Raw genomic sequence first — 24,622 nt, 5'->3', positions numbered from 1 at the left:
AAAACAGCAATTATTAAGTAATCTCGTTGTCAAATTCGGAAAATTCTAATTGGACCGAGTAGGAGGTAAAAATTGACAACCTCATAACCTATTTTATACAAATGGGTACCTACACAAAACAATAAAATAATATTTATATGTTAGACATTTTTATACAGCATTAAATACAGTGGCAGAATATGTATAAGGTTCAGAATAAAAATTGCAAACTATCTACTAATTGTAAGCACCTACACCTTGGACAAAATGTTATTGTTAATTAATACGTTGGTGTTTACTTTATGAATGAAACCGTAATTATGGAGATTGGATTCATCAACTTTTTATGACTTTAAATATACTTCTAATTAACATCAAGTGGAATAAATAATAAACAAACTGTACTCCTTAGCTACCTACCTACCTGGCAATAATATAATGTAAAAGTAAAGATACCTACATACAATAAGTAAATAGGTACCTATGTGGCAAAAAGAAAATGTTAATTAAAAAAATATAACTACTAAAAGCAGGTCCATATACCTATTAGCTCACTCATAAAAACTTTAACGGCTAAACTATTCTATTAATAGTAATATGCAATATAACATTTATCGACATTTCTCTTGGCAAGTGATCAAAGAAGCAGAGTACCTACAACACTTACCTAATATTTAATAATCCAGAAAATGAATATTTGGCCAATGAATAAATATTGTAGTAGGAGTTAAAAATATCCAATTATAATTAACTTTTTTAAATAGATTAAATTTGATTGCCAGTGGAGAAAACTGATAAATATTTATATAAAGACAAATGTGCCATCCAGGTAAAACTGATAATACATTGTATCCCAACCTTGTCAACTTGCATTTCATTTAACGTACAAGAACGCTAAACGCTTCTAACTAGGTATTATTACTGGTATTTGATGTCACTGTTTTAATAATTCATTGTCTAGTTTCATGCAAAGCTTCAAGTTGCACATTTTATCTGGATTGGCGAAAATTCTAACTATGCTGACCCATGCTATAAATATAAAAACGTAAACAGAACCTCAATTCAATGAAACAAAAGGAGAAATAATCAAAAGTACACTTAATTATTATTTAAAATCGCCTTGTCAATTCGGTGCAGTCCGAAATTAAGTTTGTTTTGGTTGGAAAGTAAACAGTAAACTTTTAAGACAAACTTAACCTCTTCGGCTACCTACAGACTTACATTTCATTTGCCAGAACTCGGGACAGCTTTAACTAGTCAAATTCTCACAGTAGGGAGCAAGTTTTTCACGAAAAATCACTGAAAAGGGGGCCGAAATGCACACACAGGGCACAGATAACCACACTTAACGTCAGATAGCTAAACTGTGTACAGTAAAAAAAAGGACAGCGAGCGAGATGTTCTGTTGTTGCAGAGATAACTGATGTATGAATGAATGAAGCATATGGCGGAGGAGGTAGGGATCGCACGCCACTGATTGGTGGTATCTTACACTCGAGCTGGCTAGAGAGCTAAGTTTAGATTGAGTAGCAACATAGTGCGGCACAATGATTTTTTCAGGCTTCGGCGATAAATCTTGTTTCTGGAGCTCAGCAGTAAACAATGATTTTTCATTTGAAGTAATAAAATACAATGTAGGATTTATTGCCAGTTAATGAGATATTGTAGCAAATAAATCAAGGGAAATTCGCTATTATTCCAATCGTAAATTATGTATTTGTAAAAGTTTTCTCCCTTGTACAAACATTTTTTGAAATAGAACTAGGATTAATAAAAAAACGATTAATTAAGTTGAAAGTATTTACAATTGCTGACACAAAATATATTTAATAAATGGTCTCAATTTGTCTCATTTTAATTTTAGTCGATTTTTATGTAAAAAAACATAAAATGGATGAATATAAATATGCGTTATGTTTATTTCATCTTATAAAAATTCTTAAAGTACAGGATGATAAAAAACTTCAGTAGCTACAAATTAAGGTACCTATGGAATATGGAATTTAAATAATATGGTGTGCTTGTACCTATAATTATGGTCGGCTCAATTTCATTCTGTCTCCGCATGACGTCACCTGAGACCTGCTCAAACGTCAAATTTGTACTATATTCACACCATGGACCATGGTAAACCATATATTTTACAAACACAGACAATTGAATGTTTAAAATATCAGTTTAAGTAACTAGTGAAAAGTAACCTCAAATATTGTGTCACGTTTGAAGAAATGTAACCTATTTTGCTTAATTATTAAATGAAGATATTTAGGCTGCAATAGCTCTGGATTATTAGAAAAACGACAGAAAGTTGCATTTTTAATAAAAATAACTTATGAAGCCATGGCATACATTGGCATAAAAAATTTTTATGCCAATATATCAGTCAGCCTTGTTCTTAAGTGACGTCACCAGATGCGCGTAGGCACACCATATTACATTCTCATCACAAATATATTTTTTACTCCTGATGAACATATGCAAGGTAATGTGCATCCCATTTTCAGAATTGTACTAGATTTGTATTCTTTAAGTATATTTTATACTTACAAAGTTGCAGTTTTCAAGAACATTGATCACTTTTTTTTTAAACAAATCGACACGTTTTTAGTTTTAGAGTAACGGCAAAAACAAACCAAAATTTTGATATTTTGGGTGACTCTTGCTGCAGCTTACTTTTTTCTGAAATTTTTTTGTATAGAAACCATGGCCTACTTCTTTAATGATTTATGACTCACAGATCAAATTTACACTTTTTTAAAGATGTGAACTTTTCATATATAATTTTCATGATTATCTCTAAAAGTAAAATAATGGGATAACCCTTTCTTTCCTTTAAATTAAAAAAAAATGAAGTTGGTCATTACTAAAACAAATGCACTACTGAACAGAATTGGCTATGAAGAAAAACAAATTCATAGTCAGTAGTGTACATAAAAACTAAACTATTTAGTAGAACATCCCCTCTTTAACTAGACCATGGCCAACTATGATTTTCATTAGAAAAACTGTAACATACTACATAAAAATAATATAGTATGAAGTATTTATTTCATTTTAGAAAAAAGTCCAACTGTTGCCATTACAGAGATTGATCAATTCAAATTTTCCATTTTTTTTATGTAATTTCAAAACTAAAACATCAAAAATCTGTTTGGACTCAAAAAAATGGGCAAAAATCTTTAATAATAACCGATAGATATCCTGGCACGATATTGAAAATAGGATGTACTGTACAGATATGGATAAAAAAGGGTTCTGACCTAAGTCTTTCAAAGGGGTTTAAAAAACTAATAAAATCTTATTTTATCTGTTCATCTAATTCTCCTTGTATGGCTAAGGTGACTAGACTATTTATTTAGTGACTTTTTGCTTTTTTGTTTTTTAATCTTGTTTTATAAAAAGATATACAGGGTGTTCAAAAAGTTTGGAATCCCCCCTCTATCTCAGAAAATACTGCTCAAACAAAAAAATTATTAGGACAAAAGTTGCAGGGTTTTGAGTGAGCAATCCAACGGTGACCTTGACTATGACCTTGAAGGTCATTTAGAGGTCAAGTCGAAAATTTTAAATGGAACCGTATACTTTTCACCCGAAATGGTAAGAGCGGAAAATTTTACGTTTGAATGTGACCTTGACTTTCAAAGTCATTTAGAGGTCAACCTGAAAATTTTTAATTTTCTGACCCCGGAAATGGTTACAGTATTTCCAACAGGTTGTCTCCGAAAGTTCTCATCAGTGATAAAATTACCGAGATGTTTGGTTTAAAAGTGAGCAATCAAATGGTGACCTTGACTGTAACTTGGTGGTCGTTTACAAGTCAATTTGAAAACTTTTTTAATCAAATTTTTAGTCCAATATATTAGATCTGTTCCGGGGACAAAAATATACGGTTCCATTTAAAATTTTCAGGCTGACATCTAAATGACCTTGAAGGTCATTGTCAAGATCGTTGGATTTCTCACTCAAAACCCTGCAAATTTTGTCCTAATAATTTTTTTGTTTGAGTAGTATTTTCTAAGATAGGGGGGGGGTTCTAAAGTTTTCAAACACCCTGTATAACCAGTTTAAGTTAGACTTTTTATTGTCCACAGCTGTACATACATACATTAATCTTATTTGTACTTAACTTCCATTAATGTGGTGCTTCTATAACATTTATTAAACTTCTGAAAAATAAATGAAATATTTGTTTTTCACAGTTTTATTTAAAATTTACAAAATTTTTCACTTATTCTAGAGTTTATAATAAACAACCTTCACTTATCTCAAATAAAGTGAAAAAAATCCACTGTAGACAAAAATTATAAAATAGCGTACTGTTCATACAATAGTTCTTTGACCTTATAGTAATCTTCAGATATACAGCCCTCTAACATAATACGACCTGACTCCACCTAAAATAAAAAAATTCCAAAATTGCCATAACAGGTGGTTATTATCACAAGACACTCAAAAGTGGAATAACACCCTATTTGATATTCAATTCAGTATTTGGTTAAAATAATATTTCAGTATGATTTTTTACTCTGTTATAAAAGAATAGCTATATAATTTTTAAAAGGAAATTTCAATGATGAAATTTTATTAAAATAAACCCATTCTATAAATAAAATAATAGTTACCCTTCGAATGGCTATGGATCCGCCTGAACACCACAAAACACCTCCTGAAAATTCAGAGTTAATGTTGCTTTTTGCCAGAACTTGCTTAAATTCCGACAGTTTTAGTTCGTTGATGAAAACGGGATCATGAGGCGCAATATCATTGTATGGTTCCAGCGTTAATATTTTCTGTTCTTCCTCATCCACTATAAACCACAGTTCATAACAATAAATTAATATAGTGTCTAAATTCTCTATACAATGTTTATTAAACATACTGCAAAAATTCAAGGAGTTCTTCCCTGAACTATTCTAAGAATATTTTGTCATTTGATGATTTTTGAAAATCCGTTTTGTTCTAAAGATACAGGGCAAGAAAATTTTTCGACAAAAGCAATTTTGAAACGAAATGGAGGACCAGGAAGTCCAATGGTACAAACGTTACCTCAGTTTGTGGAGGATATACCATTGGTAACAAGAAATGCAATGTGGTTTATGCACGATGGTACACCAGCGCATTATGGCCTGCTCTATCCCCAAACTTAAACCCCCTGGATTATTTCCTATTGGGCCATCTAAAGTCATTAGTTTATACTATCCAGTAGAAAATGTGGAAGATTTAAGAAATTGGATAGTTGCTGTGTGCAACTCGATAAGAAACAACCCTGGTGTTTTTGAAAGAGTTTGGCAGTCAATGACAAGATTGGATTCTTGCATACTAGCTGGAGGTAGTCATTTTCAACAGTTCTTGTAGATTAAGAAGCTTTACATGTTAATTTAACATAAAATGTTGTCATTGTCGAAAATTTTTCTCGCCCTGAATCTTCGGATATTGAAAGCATTAATTTTTGTGTGATTGGCGAGCATTTGAAGCAAAAACTTCAATTTTTGACAAAAAAGGGGCAATCATTTGTCAATAAATAATAACAAAATCAACTTTTCGAAAATCTCGTATGAACTTCTTTTCAGAATGTTATTTTAAAGATATGGTCAAAATTTGGAGTAAATAGAATGAAAATTGTTGGAGTTATGCTCCGTTTTAAAAAATCGTGTTTCAAGAAAAATGCCTTCAAAGTTTTGTATGTACTAACATACTTTTGTTTGAAAATGCTTCCAATTGACCACAAACTCTTTCTAATGACATAATGTTAGTTTAACCTCCATTAGTAGTATTAGGCCGATCGTAAACACAGCCACGTGTAGTCGCCACAAGTGGCCGCCATAGGTAACTATAGTAGGATCATATTCGATGCAAAGTAATAAATCACTGCCTGTCAAGGGATCCAGTGCAGTACGGTTTTAAAGGGTTTAGAAATTGAATAATTTCTCTATGCATTATGAAGAGATGAAGGCATCAGTTCACGTCTGGCACCCCCGTTCCTACAAAAATCCCTTTATTCTTATAAACTATTTATTTTAAATGTAATTTATTATAAACCCAATTTGTTTTTTCATATTCCATATATGTACTACATATTAAGTACTCGCAAGGTAAATGGACACTTTATCACTCTTTTTGAAGATTTAAAGTTACACGACAAAGGACCCCACACAAAATATTATGGAAAATGGTCTTTTGGTAAATCTTTTTTGCAGAGAGGTAGGTTTCAGCTTGCTTGACAAAAGTCTCAATGACACCAAGATTAAAAAATCTCACCCAAGGCCACTGTGCGGCATATTGTTGAATCTTGCTAAACACAGGTTAACATTTGATCCACAATGAAACACCCAAAGCAGTCTGGTCCTTATAAGGTTTTTGGAGTCGCTGATAACGATGAGTAGGTCAGTTAACCCCTTGAGTCATATATGACAGCATATTTTTGTCTGAATTTTTTTACTCGGGGGTTTTCAGGGTCTCTGATCACGAATATGAAGTTAGATTTTCGTAGTTTCCAAATCCAAGATGGCGGATCCAATATGGCCGACGGTCACCTCCGGTGAACTCGGAAACATATTTGTGAATTTTTCCAAATTTTTTCAACAATCAGTTCTCTACTTGACCTTCAAAATGACCTTGGCATGACCTTAAATGACCCCTGGGAGTCGCTGCGGGGTTAAACGAACTACGGTTTCGTGATTAGGGACCTCGGAAAAATATGTATGAATTTTTCTAGATTTTTTCGATGGTTATTTCTCTACTTGACCTTCAAATGACCTTGGAATGACCTTGAAACTGGTGTGATGGAGCTTAACTGACCTAGTCATCATAATCAGCGATCCCAAAAACTCTATAAGGACCATACCGCTTTGGGTGTTTCACTGTGGATCAAATGTTGAAATGTGTTTAGCAAGATTCAACGAAATACCTTTTTTCGTATATTTTTGGGTGAGGTTTTTTTATCTTGGTGTCATTGAGACATTTGTTCAGCAAGCTGAGACCTACCTCTCTGCAAAATTTCAGCAAGCTTTACCGAAAGATCATTTTCCATATATTCTGTGCGGAGTTCTTTTTTAAATATTTTCAAATGAGTGTAGCCACATTCCATTAATTATTATCTGGGCTTCAACATCAATTCTACCATACGGTGGCGATAGACTGTGGACTATGTTTGTGCCAAAAGACGAGTGGCTGTCGTCGGCTACAAGCAGCGAGTTATGGTTGCTACAGTGCCACTGCCAACGGTGTATTTGCACTGAGCCTATTTAAACGTTATACAAAATACAGTCCGCAGAGTGTAGCAGCCACCAGTGGCGACTACACGTGGCTGTGTTTGCGATCGGTCTTAGAGGAGTTGGGCTGTACCCTTCCAGCAGGTATCTATTTGCTGCAGGTAGTCATTTCGGAGCCGTCTGACGTGCTTAGGAAAGAGAATTTTTCAAAGAAAAAAAAATTGTACAGACTTAAAACCATTTCCCTCTTATTCTAGAAGCATCTTTTAAATCAATAAAAAAAAAATATTTTCTGGAATCTATACAGTGGCTTAAGGATGAAGTTATAACTGTGAGAGGTAATTCAGGGGCATTTTTAGAGGAAGTTCAATACAATAGACTTCATTTAAATCAGTTTTAAATCTGTTTGGAAAAAACTAAAATGATTTGTCAACTTTGGCGCTCCCCAATCGTTAACCGAACGAAATAATCGAACAGGTTTTTGTATTTTGATAATTAGTAATACAGCAATATTTTTACCTTCCATAGGCTCATTGTCGGCATTCATTCTCTTGGCGTCAGCCTGACTCTCCCTAAATATGATTTGAGCGTTCAACCACGCCACCTCCGCATCTTTGGCTTTCTGGAAATTTAACTGCGACACCAGAGCATCTGTAAGGCGAACCTAAAACAACTCAAATAAATAAAAGCTTAAAGCAATCTATTATTTCTTACCTGGTAGATGTGCGTTTCGCTTGTAGCATCCACCATTTCTCCCTTATTCGGGGTAAACACCCTGGCCTGTATATTATCTACGCAATGTTTCGCTATTACGGAAGTACTTTCTTCATTACCGCGCACTACTATGATTCTTCTCGGCCGCAACTGCGATAATATTTTCATCAGGGATTCTCCATCTGACCTTCCCTCAAAATCGATGTACTGTACTTGGCAGTTCACTTGTACCGTTCGATTCAGGATTATGCATTTTGTGGGCAGTTCTGGAATTTCGGCTACGACACGATAGACATGTTTTTAAAGACACCATGAAAACCTCGTAAAATTTAAACACTTAGTAAATTCAGGTACATTTATTTCTAGAGAAGCATAAACGGGAATAACCTGCATATTTATATGTTCCGTATGATACATAATTACATAAAATTGAGAAACAAGAGATAGTTTATATATTTTTAAATAATATAAATTTTCATTATCCACGAAGCTCTTTTGAAAAAGCCAAATACTCTCCAATTTTCTCGAAAATGCTCTTAAATGCTACATATTTTTAATACAGGGTATAGCAAAAGTACCGGAACAGCAAAATAACTCGGCGGGAGAGCATTTTAGAGAGAAATGTTAAATTCAAAAGTTTCAGGATTTCTCCTTGGCTATCCAATGGTGACCTTGACATTGACCTTGAAGATCATTTCAAGGTCAAATATGATTCTTCAAATGGGACCCTATACTTTTGACCCCAGAAATAAAAAGAGTGGAAAATTTTATGTTTAGATATGACCTTGATGACGCCTCCCTTTTGACCTTGGGGCCCCCACAAGGTCAAACTAACAAAATACAGGAACGGCAGAATATCTCGGCGGGAGAGCATTTTAGAGAAAAATGTTAAATACAAAAGTTTCAGGATTTCTCCCTGGCTATCCGATGGTGACCTTGACATTGACCTTGAAGATCATATCAAGGTCAACATTTTTCTCTAAAATGTTCTCCTGCCGAGTTATTCTGCTGCTCTGATACTTTTGCTATACCCTGTATAAAATTGAGAAACAAGAGATAGTTATATATTTTTTAAATAATATAAATTTTCATCATTCACGAGGCTCCAATTTTCTCGAAAATGCTCTTAAATGCTCCATATTTTTAATATTTACGAGAGCAATATTTTAAGAAACTAGATAGTAGTTCAGGTAGTGTGAAATCTGAGAAAATTAAAAAAGTAATGTTGCTTTTGTATTTTTGAGGAGAACATTGGAAGACAATGATTTCTTCAATGTGAATTTACAAATTGACAAAGTTTTCAGCTTTATAATATTAATTCAAAATAAAAATTCCTTTCTTAGATGAAAATAAACCGATTTAGACACCAAGTATAATTTTGCTTCGTTAAAAAGTTACAGGAAAAAATTTTTTGTGTGTCCACGGATTGAGTGCATGTGGGGTATAGATGATAAAAATTTTTCGAGTTGAAATTTGAGCTTCTGCTTGGCCTTAAACTAGGATGTTGAAAAAATTAGTCCAATTAATTGATGTACAGGGTGTTTTTACGATGAATTTTCAAAAATTATCAAGAGTAAAGTACCTATGTTTTTAAAAATATTAGAAATATTTACTTAAAAAAATTATTGAGAAAAGTGATGACAGATTGTCAATTTTCAATTTCATCAGCCAATTCAGTTTTTTTATTTTTTGCAACCACAAAGTACAAATTCCTAATTGTTTATTAAAGAAAAAAACGTAACTTATATAATAAACATAAATAAACAAATAATATAATAGTTATTTAAATATGCTGCCACCAACCATTACACATCGGTTAGTGCACTTAGTAAATTCTGTGTAGGCATTTTGTATTTCTTGAATGGGGATGGCATTAATTGTATCTTTTATCCTTTGTTTCAATTCAAATAAATCATTATTCAACAGGGACATAGATATTCTGATGAGCCCCATAAATAAAAATCCATTAGACCAATTTGCCCAATCCCCCGCCCAGGAAATTGACCATCTAGCCATTCTCGAATGATTCGCGTTGAATGCGCTAGATGTCCGTCTTGTTGAAAGTAAAGGAAAAAAAAACAAAGTTGGCTAATCAAATTGAAAATTGACAGTCTGTCATAACTTTTAGCTCTCAATAACTTTCTTAAGTAAATATTTTTGACATTTTTAAAAACAAAGGCACTTTACTCTTAATAATTTTTGAAAATTCATTGAAAAAACACCGTGTGCATTATTTTTTGGAATAATTTTTTCAACTTCTTAGTTTAAGACTTGAAACAAAACACTAAAAGACTAAGGTAACTTGACCTAAATCAGTATTTTAATCCAGAGATGTTACCCTTGAAAAATGGCCCATTAATTTCTGGACACTCTATACATTTATTAAAAACTTACTTATTTCCTCCTCTTCCTTCTTTATTATAATGTTTTCTTTGTTATCTTCAGCTTCTGCTGAAACTTCAACCAGCTTGTAATCCTCAGGTTTAATTATTTCTCCATATTCGTCGCACTTTATCTTCTCTTCGTGGAAGGGATACATGGGGTGCTGTTTTTTTGTAACCTTAAAGAAACCTCCAGTAATTTTGCCTTCTTGTTTGATGACTATGTCATGTCTACCTTTGGATATAACCGACATTTCTATGTCATCATCCGAATCCGATTCTCCATCTCTAGAAACGAGGCGAAAAATTATTTCAGGTAAAAACGTTAAATAGCAAATAATCTACTTACTCTTTGAGATCGCCATCATCACTCCTTTCTCTCTGTCGTTTTTCATATTCCTCCAGTTCGGAACCTTCGAGTTTGACTCTTCTTTCAATAGTCAGGTCTATGGTTCTTCCTCCGCCATTATCAACCAAATCTCTTGCTAATGTGCCTGGGGAAGTTCTGAAAGTAGTTACAAGACGTTAACTATTAATAGTGAAACCTCATATGAAACCAAGAAAGGGTTTTTAAGTTCCCCTTAAAATACTGTTATTTTTCAGATTTGTTCTATCATTTAGCTTTCCTTCAGGTATGCCGCAAGGTTCACACTGTTCACATTTAGTATTTAATTTATATGTTTACTAGCTTTTACCCGCGGCTTCGCTTGCAGAGTGATAGAAAATCTTACGTAAAAAATATTTTTTTTTTTAATAAAAGTATCCTCTGTTACTTCTAATACCTCCAAGAATATGTGCACAAAGTTTCATGATGATCGGTTAAGTATTAAGTAGGGATATTATTATATTATTATATATTATTATTAGTAGTAGGCTTCGCTCGCGGGTAAATAAATATAGAAAATCTTTCGTAAAAAAATATTTTTTTTTAATAAAAAGTATCCTATGTTACTTCTAATACCTCCAAGAATATGTGTACAAAGTTTCATGATGATCGGTTAAGTAGTTTTCGCGTGAAAGCGTAGGTAACAAACAAACTTACATTCACATTTATAATATTAGTAGGGATTATTATTATTATTAGTAGGCTTCGCTCGCGGGTAAATAAATACAGTGTAACCTCCATTATCCAAACATGCCTTTATCCGAATATCCACTTAACCGAATGGAAAAAAACGCAAGACATTATCCGAACGAGCCTCGTTTATCCGAACTGGGTGGCCGCGGAGCTCGGGTGATATGCGAAATTTGCTGCCGCGCTTGCGTGTGCGACTGGGTTTTTGTCTCGCCCGGCCCAATCGGTGGGACAGGAAGATGTGATAAATTTAATGACTGACAATGACATCTTGCACAATATAGAGAATGTGGAAATAGCCGAAGAAGAAAATAAGACCGAAGGAGCTGCCGACAACAAAATAACTCATGGAGAAGCCGTGCAATGTTTTGACAAATGTATAATGTATAACGTGGGGCAGTGATAATGGCGAAACATCTCACAACATATTTCTTTTAAAGGAGATGCAGATTAGAGCCAGAAAATTAGAAAGTAAATCCCTTTCACAAAGAAAAGTAACGGATTTTTTTAAATAAAATGTGTTTAAATATGTAGTTTATTAATTTTTTTTTTACATATATTTATGTATACATACTTTAATATGTAGTTTAATAAGTGTTTATGTCTTTATATTTTTTTTTGTATATGTTTTTCCATATTATAATTACAAACTTGAAGTATTAAAATAGGTTTTTAGAAAAATAACTGTGTTTTCATTTTAAATTTGATTATCCGAACAAATTGATTAACTGAACAAGACCTTACAATAATTAGTTCGGATAATGGAGGTTGCACTGTATAGAAAATCCTTCGTAAAAAATATTTTTTTTAATAAAAAGTATCCTATGTTACTTCTAATACCTCTAAGAATATGTGTACAAAGTCTCATGATGATCGGTTAAGTAGTTTTAAGCGTAACAAACAAACTTACATTCACATTTATAATATTAGTAGGGATCATTTGCTCATGTTCTTAAGACCTTCAGAACCATTAATTCTTCATATAAGGCAAGGGCAACCTTATGGATTTAAATGCCGGTAAATGCATTTACTAGATAAAAGAGACCAACAAATACACTTTTCTTAAGGAGGTTTATCTGATTTGGAATTGACGAACAAATATTCATAAAAAATTAATATAAGCTTATTAATATGAAGAAAATCCTCAAAAAAAATTATGACTAGTTTGGATACCTAAGAGACGAGATATTAATAAAATAATTTTTCACGATTTAGTACAGTTTTATGAAAATGCAGATTTTTTTGGTCTTTCCACTTAGAATGCGCAGCAATTGACAAACAGTTTTTACAGCAACTTGTATAAATAGGAAACCGATATCTAATTGTAAGGAACCGTATGATAGCTCGTAGAAATCGATTATCGAAAAACTTACACAAAATACATTTCTTTTACTTTTTAAGGTATGGAATTATTTAAAAAATTGCGACAATTCTTCCCAGTACTCTCGATGACCGACCGACTTCTGCTTCTTTCGCTTATTCCCTGTTGCATTTTCCTAATTCAACATTCGTACTATTCTAGGTACCTATACCAAGTGTTACAATTTTTGAAATTATTAATCAGCTTGATTTGTACCAGGAAATGTGTTTTAAACGCTTTATTTTGGAAAAGAAAGAATTAAAAGAGGAAAAGGACTCGAAGAATGAAAAAAAAAAAACAAAAGACAAGTGAATCATATTTTCTTCTGCAATATAATCCAAATGTGATTAGAAGGTAACAAATTACTATAACACAAAGATCACTAGCATTAAAACTATTAGAAGTTTTAAAAAGCACATTTCAGAGATGAGAGAAGTTGACGTTTCGGTTCAACCTTGCTTAAATATATTTTGAATATGCTGCAACATGTTGAAATCGCCAGAAAATGCCTTTAGTGACTGAAAAGTTGCCAGGAAGTTACTAATATAGGTACTGTTGCAAAATTGATGGTTAAGAATTTTTAATAAAATTGTTTTTATGAAACTAATAAAAATATAAAGCTGTCTTTACTAAAAAAGGAATATCTAATTGTAAGATTGATATTTCTATGAATAATAATTCAAGTTAGCAAAACATTTTCAAATTAAAAAAAAGATTACCTTGTAGTGATGATAACGCTGTTGTTGGAATTAGAGCACCACTGCAGGAACAGTTCCCTGGAAAATCCACTTTCCATATCTGGCGAACTAGCCAGCACAACTTTAGGACTTGAAACTTTATTCAGTTCCGACAAACTATGACACAACTGGAGGTGTTTGAATTGAAAGGGATTGTTCCTAGCGCCTTCAAAACTCCTCATAAGTTTATCACTCATCCATTCTATCTGAGATTTAGCAAACTCGACAACATTGTAACTAACGTTATTTAACAGCGCCAACGAGTAGGCTAGTAAACCGGATTCCTTATTTCTCCACAACTGGTCCAACATATGCGCTAATTCCAGTACTCTGCCTGCGGTATCTACAGCAATTAAAACATTTCCATTGTTGCGAAGAGTTTGTAAAATATTTGCTGAAAAAGACAATCATTACTGTAGTGTCGAAGCAAGTTTTTGACAGAAATAATTGTGTGCTAATTATATATCTTACTCATTAACTTTTCATCTCTAGCCCTTCTTCTAGCCTGTTGATATGTTGCATTGAATGCATCCGTTATAAGTAGCGATGGTCGTTGAAGCTTTTCCAACTCGCACCCATTCAAGTGCCTTTCTTTTTTATGATTAAAATCATTCGCATAAATAATGTCCTCTTCTCCTACCTTCATAATTTTCCAAATTGTACCACCGATCATGTGTCCAGCAGGTAAAGGTGTTACTGTTAATCCATATCCTTTGCCTAAAACGTAAACATTCAGATATACAATATATCGAAATTCAATTCAATTACCTTTTAAAGGAATAGTTTGGTTATATTTTAGTTGAATAATTTTCTCAAATGTTGCATCTACATCGTCTAAAGAAAAAACACAGAATTCCTTCATATTATATTGGGACTGATATAAGTCGTACATGAACATCTGGCCCATTTTATAAACAGGTATCGTAGCATAAATAGGACAATTCAACCCTAATTTGCCTACTACGTAAGGTAAAGCTCCTAAGTGGACGATATCAGGGTAAGAAAGTAGCACAGCATCGATACTGTGTACATGTCTAAAACAATTTAAAATAAAAAGAACAGATCCGTTACACTTGTAAATAATTACCTTCTTATCTCTTTTATAAATTCCATGTTAAATTTTTCGTCCCAACCACAATCTAACAATATCCTAACATCATCAACCTGTAAAATATAGCAAGGAGGGGACTCATCCATTGCCCCAGAAAGGGCTTGCAATTTTATGATAGAAGTCATACTGGTATGTTAAAAAATGAATCCTTTAGTTTTCATAAATAAGTATATCTATACATATAATACAAAAACCACTAAATTATATTACATTTTGCCCTATCAAAAAACAAAAAGTTAGGTTAGTTCAACAAAAGTAAACCGATTTTCCACGATTCGTATTCGTAATATTCCTTCCGTGAAGATTGAAAGCTAAATGGGAGTATTCAAATGACATGAATAGTATTTGAGTAAATATAAATTAAAATTCTCTAAAACAGAGAATATGTAATTATTGCAGTAATGTTAAAACGTACTTATTTTCCTCATTCATCTCATCTCTGTGCCCAGGATGGAAATATTAAATAAGATTTTCATTTACCTACCTATTCGATTACAAGTTCATACCAATCGAAAAAAAGGATTTATGCGCACAGAATGTTTTTAATCATAATTTTTTCTGACTGTTCTGTTCCATGGTTTTATTAATTCAAAATGAAAATATATAAAGTTCTCAGAATTTTGGAATTAATGCCGCACATCAATTTTGAGTGTTATAAAAAAATTGAATCATAATTCATGATATTTACAATAATTCTAATTAAATAGGTACCTACTACGAATAACCAACAATTGCGACACAAGTTTTTAATAAAAATGGGTAGGTAATAAAGAAAAGTGAGATGTTATAGGTAGTATACATAATTTAAAGAATTTATTTAAACATACTTCAATAAAAAATTACAATTTCTTTTGTTTTCTTGGTCTAGGAGGATTCCACGAAACTCTTGTACTATCTGTAATAGATATAATGTCTAGTCCCGACATCTGTAAGCCTTTGATCGCTGACTGCAACAGATAAGTTATTCTAAGTTATATTAAAAAATTAAGAAAAAAACATACCATTCGTCCTGGACCTAAACCTCGAACTCGTACTCTTACAGTTTTTATACCTGTTTCTAAAGCTTTCTATAAAATAAAAAGTAAAAAATAAATTATACCTATAAACAAAATAGTTTAATGATCATTAATATCTTGATGTGATATTTATTTATTTAAATATTTATTAAGAAAATTATTTTAGTAAATCATTTACCGATCCAATAGTTATTGCTGTTGCCTGAGCTGCAATATTTGTCCCCTTCCTTGTATTTTTAAATCCTTCAACTCCACATGATCTAAGTAACTTTGGAACACCTAAAATTCATAAATTTGAAAATCAATATTAGAAAACAAAAATTAATCGCTTCTCAATTATGTAAAATATACCTTTAGCATCTGTTAAACTGATGATAGTATTATTTGGAGAAACTCTAATGTTAAATATAGGTAGATCTTTAAAAGCAACTCCATTAAATAGTTTATTTGGTGTATCGATAGTAGGAAATCTGTCGGTAAGTCTGGAATAGATAATCCGGATTAAATATCACAGAAAAATTTTCTTAATAACACTAACTCATGAATAGCAGAATCAACATCCATTGTTTTTTCTCCAACAGCCCCTTCATCTGGTTTTGGCAAAGACCTTAGCATTTCCCTTCTATCTATTACTTCTCTACATCTTGCTAAGCCAGTAGCTATACTTCGTACATTACTTTGAATACTTTGTTCTGTTATTAAAAGGTTTTTAAATAACGTAACAAACTGAGTTCGTAACATATTTAAGTTTATTAGTTTCAAATAAAAATTTTTAAATTGATATACATATTTTAAGGTTAGAAACTATTGGTACCAGTGTTGCCAACCTTTTAAAACCATTATCCCCATATTATAAAGTGAAATTCCCCTTTTCCCCCACGCGATATTTAAAATTTCCCATTTTTTTCTCCCCCATTTTTATGAAAAATAAAACTGTAAATTTTAAAAAGGTCTTATAATTCGGAAACGGTGCGTTGAATTGAAAAAATAATTTAAAAAATCTCCCCACTACTCTGGTTCTGATTGTCCGTTCTGCGTTGAATGGAAACGGTCCGAAGTCAGTATGTCGAAAAACAAAAAAGTTAGTAAAAAATTGCAACAGCAGTAGCGAACGCATTATCTTATCTCTGTATTGATTGATGATTTGTTGTTTTTTTTTTAAATAAATTTCGTATTCAACTACTCCTTGAGGTTCCAGCAATTTTACATTGTGTTAATTTTTTTGAACACCTTGTGTCACAAATATGGGCACTACCACAGAATATATAGCGTAGCTATATATTCTGTGGCACTACCAATGACATCCATAATATGCAACACTTGTGACAATAAATAATTATTTACCTAGGTTTTGATATCGTACCATATTGGAAGTCGACGCACAAATCTAAAAACATTACTTTCGAGTTTTTGAATTTTCCCGTTCCAAGGTGATATAAAATAAACAATTAATTAGGTAAATTCATAGTTTTAATTCTAACTTGATTTATTTTATTTAACATTTAAGGCAAATATATGTGATTTCCAAACACAAGATAAGTTCCATATCTCTTTAATTACATAATTGAAAGCATAAAATTTATTTAGCAGTTGTTATTTGGCAACAAAGCCACCGCTGGAACTGCCGTCTATTAGCAAGTAGAAGAGTTACCACGCTAAATTTTATAGCTGGAAGCCGGCTAAGGAGACCCTGCTTCCATTTCGGGTTGCCAATTTCCAGCATTTAAGTAGCAGTCTGTAGCGATACGCTATATTGTCTGTGGCGAAATACTCTTTATTAAAACGATTGAAGAGATGATTAGGTATAAATAACAGAAACAATGTTAACAACGCGTCTTCAAAAAACACAAAGACAAATTTATCAAAAAAATATCTATAAAACAAAAAGCAGATACTTAAGTAGTTATTATTCTTTACAATTTGAAAACAAACATTAGGGCTTTATTTGATTTACATACTCCTGGAACTAAGATAGTAGAATCAAATATTTGTTGCTATAAGTATAATAGTGGTTGTCACTATTTCTTTGTAAAACTACAGAAATTTGTAATTCAGTAAATTTTGGATTCAAAGCAGCAAATCAGTAGATCGAATATAAAATCAGTAGATTTACTGAAAAATCAAGGAAAAATCGAAGTGGTAACAATTTGCCTTGTCAAATACCAACCTTAGGGAATAAAAATAATAGCGTGTTCAATTGTAATCTCATCGAGGTGTACCTACTTGTTGGGATAATTTAGTCCATGGATTTTTTTGTCCGCTATTTTTGCTTTGGAAAATTAGGTCATTTTTTCCTGAGCAAATATGATGTTGGAAGGCGAAGGTGACATACAAAATGTATATTGTTACAAATTTTAAGTACACTAAATTTCTTCATAATTTTGATGAAAAAATTATGATTTTTTATATGTATGTGTAGATATACATAATTACATTGTTAAATTAAGGGAATGCTGGAAATGGTTACAATTAAAATATATTGTAGATCAAAATAATTTAATGTTTATAAATAATACATAACACATTTTTATGAAAATAATACGTACTTATAAATAAAAACACAGCTCATCTATTTTAATGCTTCATATAGTTTTTAATAAATAATATGTAATACACCTGTGGAATATAAAACTATAAGTATTACACTAAATTGGGCAAATTGGCACAATTTTTAATGGACCTGTTTTAGGAACATTTATTTCGTATATTTATTATATAGTTAATAGTACATTTATGTCACAAGTAATACTCACATAAACAGTAGGTAGCTAATAATTATTACTGATTATGTTTTTTGACGAAAACATCATACTGCATGTAAGAAGTAACAAAATCTTTATAATGAAATATTAAATAATATGTGTATTGTCCAAGATTTTACATTATTGTCATCAGATCTTACCTAACTATTAATTTTCTGCTTATAATATTATTTTTTCGCGCTGTACTGCTAAGTAAACGAATTTTAGAAATTCATTATTTTATAAACCAATTTCTATCGTTTCGCCTTTAGTTTTTTTACATTTCCTAGGAAAAGAATCTTTTGTGAGAAAATCTGTTACACCAGAAAAAGTTTTTGCTGCTTTATCTGCCATCTTTCAACATGTAAACCAAAATAACGATTCTAATGGACTAGCTTATAAACTAAAACATTTGACTTCTGTCTGCCTAACAATTCCTCGCTGGAATAATATGGAAAAGCAACTTTCACATTAATACAGATAGTTTTTAGGGACATCGTTTACTGGTTCCGCGCACGTCCCCATATGCTTCTTGGTGACCAGCGATCTGGACCTGCAGTTCTCCATTTCCAAGAAGCAGCTGTTGCTGTACGTCTTATTGTCGGTGCCGCAGACTGGGTCGTAGTATGTGGGGCATATTCGCTGACATCCTTTGAATTGGAATCCGGATATGCAGCGCTTCATAGGCACCACGAATATATGCTTCCTGAAAGAAAATGTAGAATACAAATCAGTAAGATTTTACTACAACTGGATCAAATACTAATATTTAGATAGAGATAGAATATAGATCGACGTTCAGTGTAACTCAGTCTATAGACAATTATAGATTCTATCGATGTGCTTAGCGAGCGGCACAAAGATAAATAATATTGAACCGTTATAAGAATCATTTTATATTTTATACGCGTTATGGTAATAGTGTTTTTATATTATGTTTTTTTATAGTGGAAGCTTCAAGATTAGTAACTTTCATTACATTCACATTGTCAAAACACAAAGCACAGTTTAGCACGGTATAATCATTGATTTTATAAGCAACGCTATCTTGTCCTGTATGTCTAATGGTACCTATAATAAAGATGTAATGCGATTTCCATGTCTGCAACTTTTGCGATGTTCCGCAGTTTGTGTGTGTTTGGTCATAAATAAAATAAATGGTCACAAATAAAATAAAAATGTGATAAATATACTGTTTGGAAAAGAAGGCTTGTTTAATTCTAGACATTGTCCACAGTTAGAAGAGACTGTTCAAATGTACATTTTTGCTTTTACAGGTAAGTACTAGAAAAAAGTCGGATACTTTCACCAATGCATCTCTTTTCTTTGTACAACATCATCGAAAATTAAAAAAAAAATACGTAATGCGTGTTGAGTATTTCAAATTTTTGGAGAATAATTATGAAGAACGACTATAATATTGCCATAGTTTTTATTTTACCCGCAGTTGTCCCTTTTCATTTCGCATTCCGATCGGTAAATCTTGTTGTCAGAGCCGCATACGAAGTTCCTGTCTTCCGTGCATTTTTCGTTACAAAGAGCAGTCGTTCTGCAATGGTGGAGGGGTACCTGGATCACAAGTTGTCCACAGGTGTCTTTCCTCATGTGACAGTTTGATCTGAAACAGAAATGAACACCCTGTATATTATTACGTTTTGTCATTTAATTTAAGGTCGACTTAACGACTTTAATAGACAAATATCGATATAAGATCATTGACGTAAACATTTTATCAATGATTTTTCTTATCTTCTCATTAATACATCTTTTGACATCTCATTTCTAGTCAAATTTACGTTTTTCTAACAAGATTAGTTGTAGAGTTATTTTAAATATAATTAAAAAAAGTAGATAATAACTCGAGAAAGGTCCATTTGGCGTCCAATTTCTGGAGTTTTTAGAGGCAATGCCTCTACGTATCTCCGCCACTGATTGGCGTATTATACAGGGTGTTAGAAGTTTGACTGCCTTAATTTTAACGATGTGGTACAATAAAATAAACAAAAAAACCTTATATGACATGGGTTCTAAATTCAACTATTTGTTGGGTGACCATCCGGGGAAGGCTCGCGATGCTCGTCCTTTATAGTGGCATGTATGTCGGTGTATTCACAGAAGCTATACAAATTTAGGCGAGAGAGAAAAAGCTAAAGCTAGTTTGTTTTTTCTATTATTTATTATATGCCTATTAAACGTTAAAAACTGAGATTATTATTGTGGTCCGGCGCCCCTCGTATTCCCTTTTCTGTACGGTACTATTCCCAGATAGTATCTGATACTATTCCCAGATAGTATCATGGGTAGTAGGTACCTGTCTGTGAGATCTTTTGTTACTATGTCTTCATTAAGCAGTGAATTACTCGAAAATCAGACTTTTTTCAAAAAACAAAGGAGAGTAGTTATTTGTAGAAAATTGAAAAACGAATCCAAAAATATCATGATTGTTACCGTAAAGCAGTGGCGTACTATTGTATTTAGAAAAATGTGCCACCGATACCCTGTATCTCCGCCACTGGAGCATCTAAATTTTAGAAAAAGGACTCAAATTTCGGATAATGTTTATATAAATACATGTGCCCAATTTCAAATCCGAATTTCGAATTATTTCACTTACTACTTTTTAAATTATTGAAAAAAAATTGAAAATATTTTTTTAAGTTTAACACCTTATATCTTTTTAACGAGGCGTCCTAGATAAAAACTTTATACGAGATAGACTCCCGTTAAAATTCACCAAAGAATACGAGGTTTCATTTTGGGTCATCATTTGTGAATCATCCTGTATATAATTTTTCTTGTTATTGATTATTTTATTACTAGAATGATTTTTTATTTGCACGTTCCCGCAAATATTTTTCTAATCCTGACTCTACTTTTTTAAATAAAATATAAAAAAAGATAAGACGTTTGCAATAAAATAAATATTTTTCGCATTTATTTACCTTAAGTTCTTTGAGAACTTTTAAAAGTCCACTGTATGTGAATAGGTAATAAAATTTAGTTAATACTAATATCGATTTTAATCATTCGTACTGATAGATTCAATTTACTTGATACAAAAACAGTCCCACATGAAGTTATTTCCATTATTAATTGTAGAATACGTGCGTTTTATAGCGGTGTACCGTTAAAAATATGTAAATAACTGCGAATGAGAACTCCTACCAGCATAGAATGCAAAGAAATTAATTCCGCGACTTATAATTATCCTTTCAAAATAAATTTCACACTAATAATATTAATTAAATAAGAGACGCGTCTGCGGTAAATTAAATTTATTGCACCTTAACCGCTCTCTAATAATAGTAAATCATCACAGTCGAAGCGATCCTTTTGCAGCAGCAGTGATGGAAGTTTGAATTAAAGTATTCACTCTCGGATGTATCAATTTTTTGAAAGGGAGTTTTTCTGCATCACAGTTTATTTTAACTTTCCCTAATTAGAACATTATATATTAATTTTCTTTTAATCACTATATTTCTCTTTCAATATACAGGATCTTCATTACCGATTTCTGCTTCCATAAATGTTACGAGAACTAAGAACATTTTAATATGCAAAAGAAATTTTTGCCCTAAAACGATCGTTAAATTTCTGAGCATCCATTAAATAATTTAATTTAGATAATAACCCTCAAGATCACACTTAGGGTGGGCTGCCTTAAAAGTCACACTAGTGCGAATTGGGATTTTGCCAACTTTGAAATTTTATGTCTTCTTTATTTGTTAACGAAAACATAACGTATTTATATCAAAACTGGGGTAAATTTTTCCGAGAAATCGAAAGATTAGTTTAGAAAAAAAAAATTTGTTAATAAAAAATGCGACTGAGAAAAAAAAAAATTCGGAAAATAATTTTTTTATAATTCGTAGTTTTTTTAAATAATGGCTAGAGAAAAAGTAAAATAAGGATTTTGAAGTTCAAAGTCTATATTTTTAAGAAAAAATACCCCATATTGATAAAATGATATCGGTTTTTCCCGGTATCTCAAATATAGGCATTTTTGAAGTTGATGTTTATTATGCACTCTTTTGTATAAAAAATCTTAATTTAAACAATATTATCCATAAATATTTTATTAAATTAAATTACGCAGCCACAAAAAGCCAAGATTTACAAAATTCGTTTGTGAATAGAATAGAAAACCCGTGAACAGATTTTTTACAGAAAAAAGAACAAGATATAGCCGAAAAAAAGAAGGTTGATGATATCCCAATTGACCTCGAATTCGTGATAAGCGACCCCAAAAACCCCCGTATAACAAATTTGGCACGAATCTATTATTTTTTGAAAAGTTGGTCGTCCATCTTGGATCCGCCATCTTGAATTTTACAAAATTGACCTCGGATCCGTGATCAGCGACCCCGAAAACCCAAATTTCCCAAATTTGGCGCGAATCTTATTTGAAAATTCGTAATATCTTACCTTAATTTACCCGTTTTTTTGAAGTTAGAAAAAGAACCATCACGTGACACATCAATTCTGACAGTGGATTCACGTTCAGCGGGGTCTTAACCATATAAATGAACATTTGTCTATAGAATTTTTTTTTTGTATTTTTCCTATTCCTATTTTTGACCTGTTTTTTGAGGTTAGGAAATTTCTGTGATGTAATAGCTCAATTCTGACACGGAATTCGTGATCAGGAGGCAAAAATACTACGAATAACATATGTCGCATGAAAAGCATAGACAACTTTTTTTTGTGTGGCTGTTATTAATGAAAAAAAAAGTTTGAAAAATTATTATCAATAACTAAATAAACAATGTTCTAGTATATTTGACATGTAAAATTTGCATTTCAATTTACTTTATTTCTAGATTTATGATATAAATTCTGCCACACTAAAGTCACACTAGTGCGAATTCCGATTGGACTTTTTAGACTCCCTAGTTTGGCCGACAATAACAGACTGGACTGAGGCCAGTTGTGGTACGGCTCGACTGTTTGGGCTATAGAAGGGTGACCTTTGAGGGTTAAGAATAATTCTTCCTACTAAATAAACTCAAAATAACTTGAATTTTCCTTCATTATTATTATCCGTTGGTATCTTCTGTATTTTTAATGCTTTCCGCCCAAATAGAATACATGAAATATTAATTTAAATAAAAATAGCTTTTTTTCTTGTTTTCTCAAATTATCAACATGCCATTAAATCCATAAACAATTTTTACCTGTAGACGTTGCCGTCAGAGCCACAAACTGGCTCATCATCAGCCTCGTTTTCACAGTCCGCTGGACAAGGCTCTTCTTCCTTCAGTTTGGTGCAGTTTCCAATGTGCGCGAATTGAACACCCTTGAGGCATGTGGCTAAATTCAGTTGACACTGGTTGGTGTATGTTCTAGCATCGGTTCCGCATACTGGGTCGAAGTCGGTGGAACATTTGATTTTCAAGCACTTGGTCAGCTTGTTGCGGCATTTTTCGAAGTCTACCTTGCTGACGCGCCTGGCAGATCTACAAAAAATATTTGTGTTTTAGAATTCATGCAATGCTTGCAAAAACGATAGTTAATTCTATAATTATTAAATTCATTAAAAAAATATCCACAAATACAGAAAGTGTCCCATTTATGAAAAAGGCAATAAGAACGAAATGATTAACTACCACTACTACCAGCCTATGTAATACTGCAAGTAATTGCTCTAAAAATTTTGAAATTATTTTACAGTCGACTTTATTTTCATACTGAAAAGTGAATGTCTGCTTACCAACATGGATTTATGACTGGTCGTTCTACTACCTCAAATCTCATTAAAATAAATTTAATTTATTGTTGATATATGTAATACCGATTATTCGATGGGTTTGATCACGATCTGTTAAAGTGAAATTTAATCATATTGTATATTGTATTGTTATTTTTTTAGGTCCAATTTCAGTAACATACTAGTTTGTGTTTGTATATAGTACAGTGGCTTTCAATGAAATTAATTTCATCAATCTTTAGAGGTTTCCCAAGGGTCAGTTCTAGGGCCACACTTGTATGTTATCATTATTAATGTTTTAACTGAAACCTTGATGCCAATTACTCACCCTATGCAGATGACCTTCAATTGTTTCTGGACGTTAAATTTTCAGTTGATTGCCCTGGATTACAACATTGACTAAGTTTAGCAGTTGGTGTTCAAATATTGATCTGTCTCTGAATGTACGTAAAGCTACTAGATTTTGATCGTAAAATTGATTAATCTTTTTAAATATCCACACTTATGAAATTTACTGCCTAAATTATCATTTGATGAATATTTATATATTTTTTTTCATTACTTTGCATAGCTCTAAAGAATTTCTGCAT

The 24,622-nt window shown here is 32.1% G+C and overlaps 4 protein-coding genes across 4 annotated transcripts in view; all 4 read right to left on the bottom strand.

Moving 5' to 3' along the window:
• LOC108908866 (protein c-ets-1-A) overlaps positions 1 to 1,392 on the bottom strand; it is a 351,302-nt gene extending 349,910 nt beyond the window's left edge. Inside the window, exon 1 of the mRNA XM_018713020.1 lies at positions 1,201 to 1,392. The gene's annotated coding sequence lies outside the window, so the exon portion shown is untranslated. The remainder of the gene's footprint in view (positions 1 to 1,200) is intronic.
• Positions 1,393 to 4,176: 2,784 nt separating this feature from the next.
• On the bottom strand, positions 4,177 to 14,792 carry LOC108908852 (probable cleavage and polyadenylation specificity factor subunit 2). The gene is made up of 10 exons (XM_018713003.1): positions 14,545 to 14,792; positions 14,226 to 14,491; positions 13,929 to 14,174; positions 13,440 to 13,851; positions 10,635 to 10,790; positions 10,299 to 10,573; positions 7,905 to 8,182; positions 7,710 to 7,854; positions 4,602 to 4,786; positions 4,177 to 4,373 (listed from the first exon to the last, which is right to left on the bottom strand). Exons 1-10 carry the CDS (start codon positions 14,691 to 14,693, stop codon positions 4,281 to 4,283), a joined length of 2,205 nt encoding a protein of 734 aa, XP_018568519.1. The 5' UTR covers positions 14,694 to 14,792; the 3' UTR covers positions 4,177 to 4,280.
• Positions 14,793 to 15,352: 560 nt separating this feature from the next.
• On the bottom strand, positions 15,353 to 16,400 carry LOC108908863 (30S ribosomal protein S11). Its single transcript, XM_018713015.1, has 5 exons — positions 16,123 to 16,400; positions 15,936 to 16,066; positions 15,763 to 15,863; positions 15,570 to 15,635; positions 15,353 to 15,515 (listed from the first exon to the last, which is right to left on the bottom strand). Exons 1-5 carry the CDS (start codon positions 16,323 to 16,325, stop codon positions 15,408 to 15,410), a joined length of 609 nt encoding a protein of 202 aa, XP_018568531.1. The 5' UTR covers positions 16,326 to 16,400; the 3' UTR covers positions 15,353 to 15,407.
• A 1,713-nt stretch (positions 16,401 to 18,113) lies between these two features.
• The window catches only part of LOC108908859 (serine protease inhibitor dipetalogastin), an 83,813-nt gene continuing 77,304 nt past the window's right edge, over positions 18,114 to 24,622 (bottom strand). Inside the window, exons 7-9 of the mRNA XM_018713011.1 lie at positions 23,500 to 23,781; positions 19,767 to 19,943; positions 18,114 to 19,031 (exon numbers count right to left, since the gene is read on the bottom strand). Coding sequence (XP_018568527.1) covers positions 18,797 to 19,031; positions 19,767 to 19,943; positions 23,500 to 23,781 — 694 coding nt within the window. The 3' untranslated portion in view covers positions 18,114 to 18,796. The remainder of the gene's footprint in view (positions 19,032 to 19,766; positions 19,944 to 23,499; positions 23,782 to 24,622) is intronic.

This window comes from Anoplophora glabripennis, unplaced genomic scaffold, assembly GCF_000390285.2.
Source record: "Anoplophora glabripennis isolate ALB-LARVAE unplaced genomic scaffold, Agla_2.0 scaffold81, whole genome shotgun sequence".
Lineage (NCBI taxonomy): Eukaryota > Metazoa > Arthropoda > Insecta > Coleoptera > Cerambycidae > Anoplophora > Anoplophora glabripennis.
Note: the sequence above shows the minus strand (reverse complement) of the source record. Positions and strands in the feature narration are given on the sequence as shown.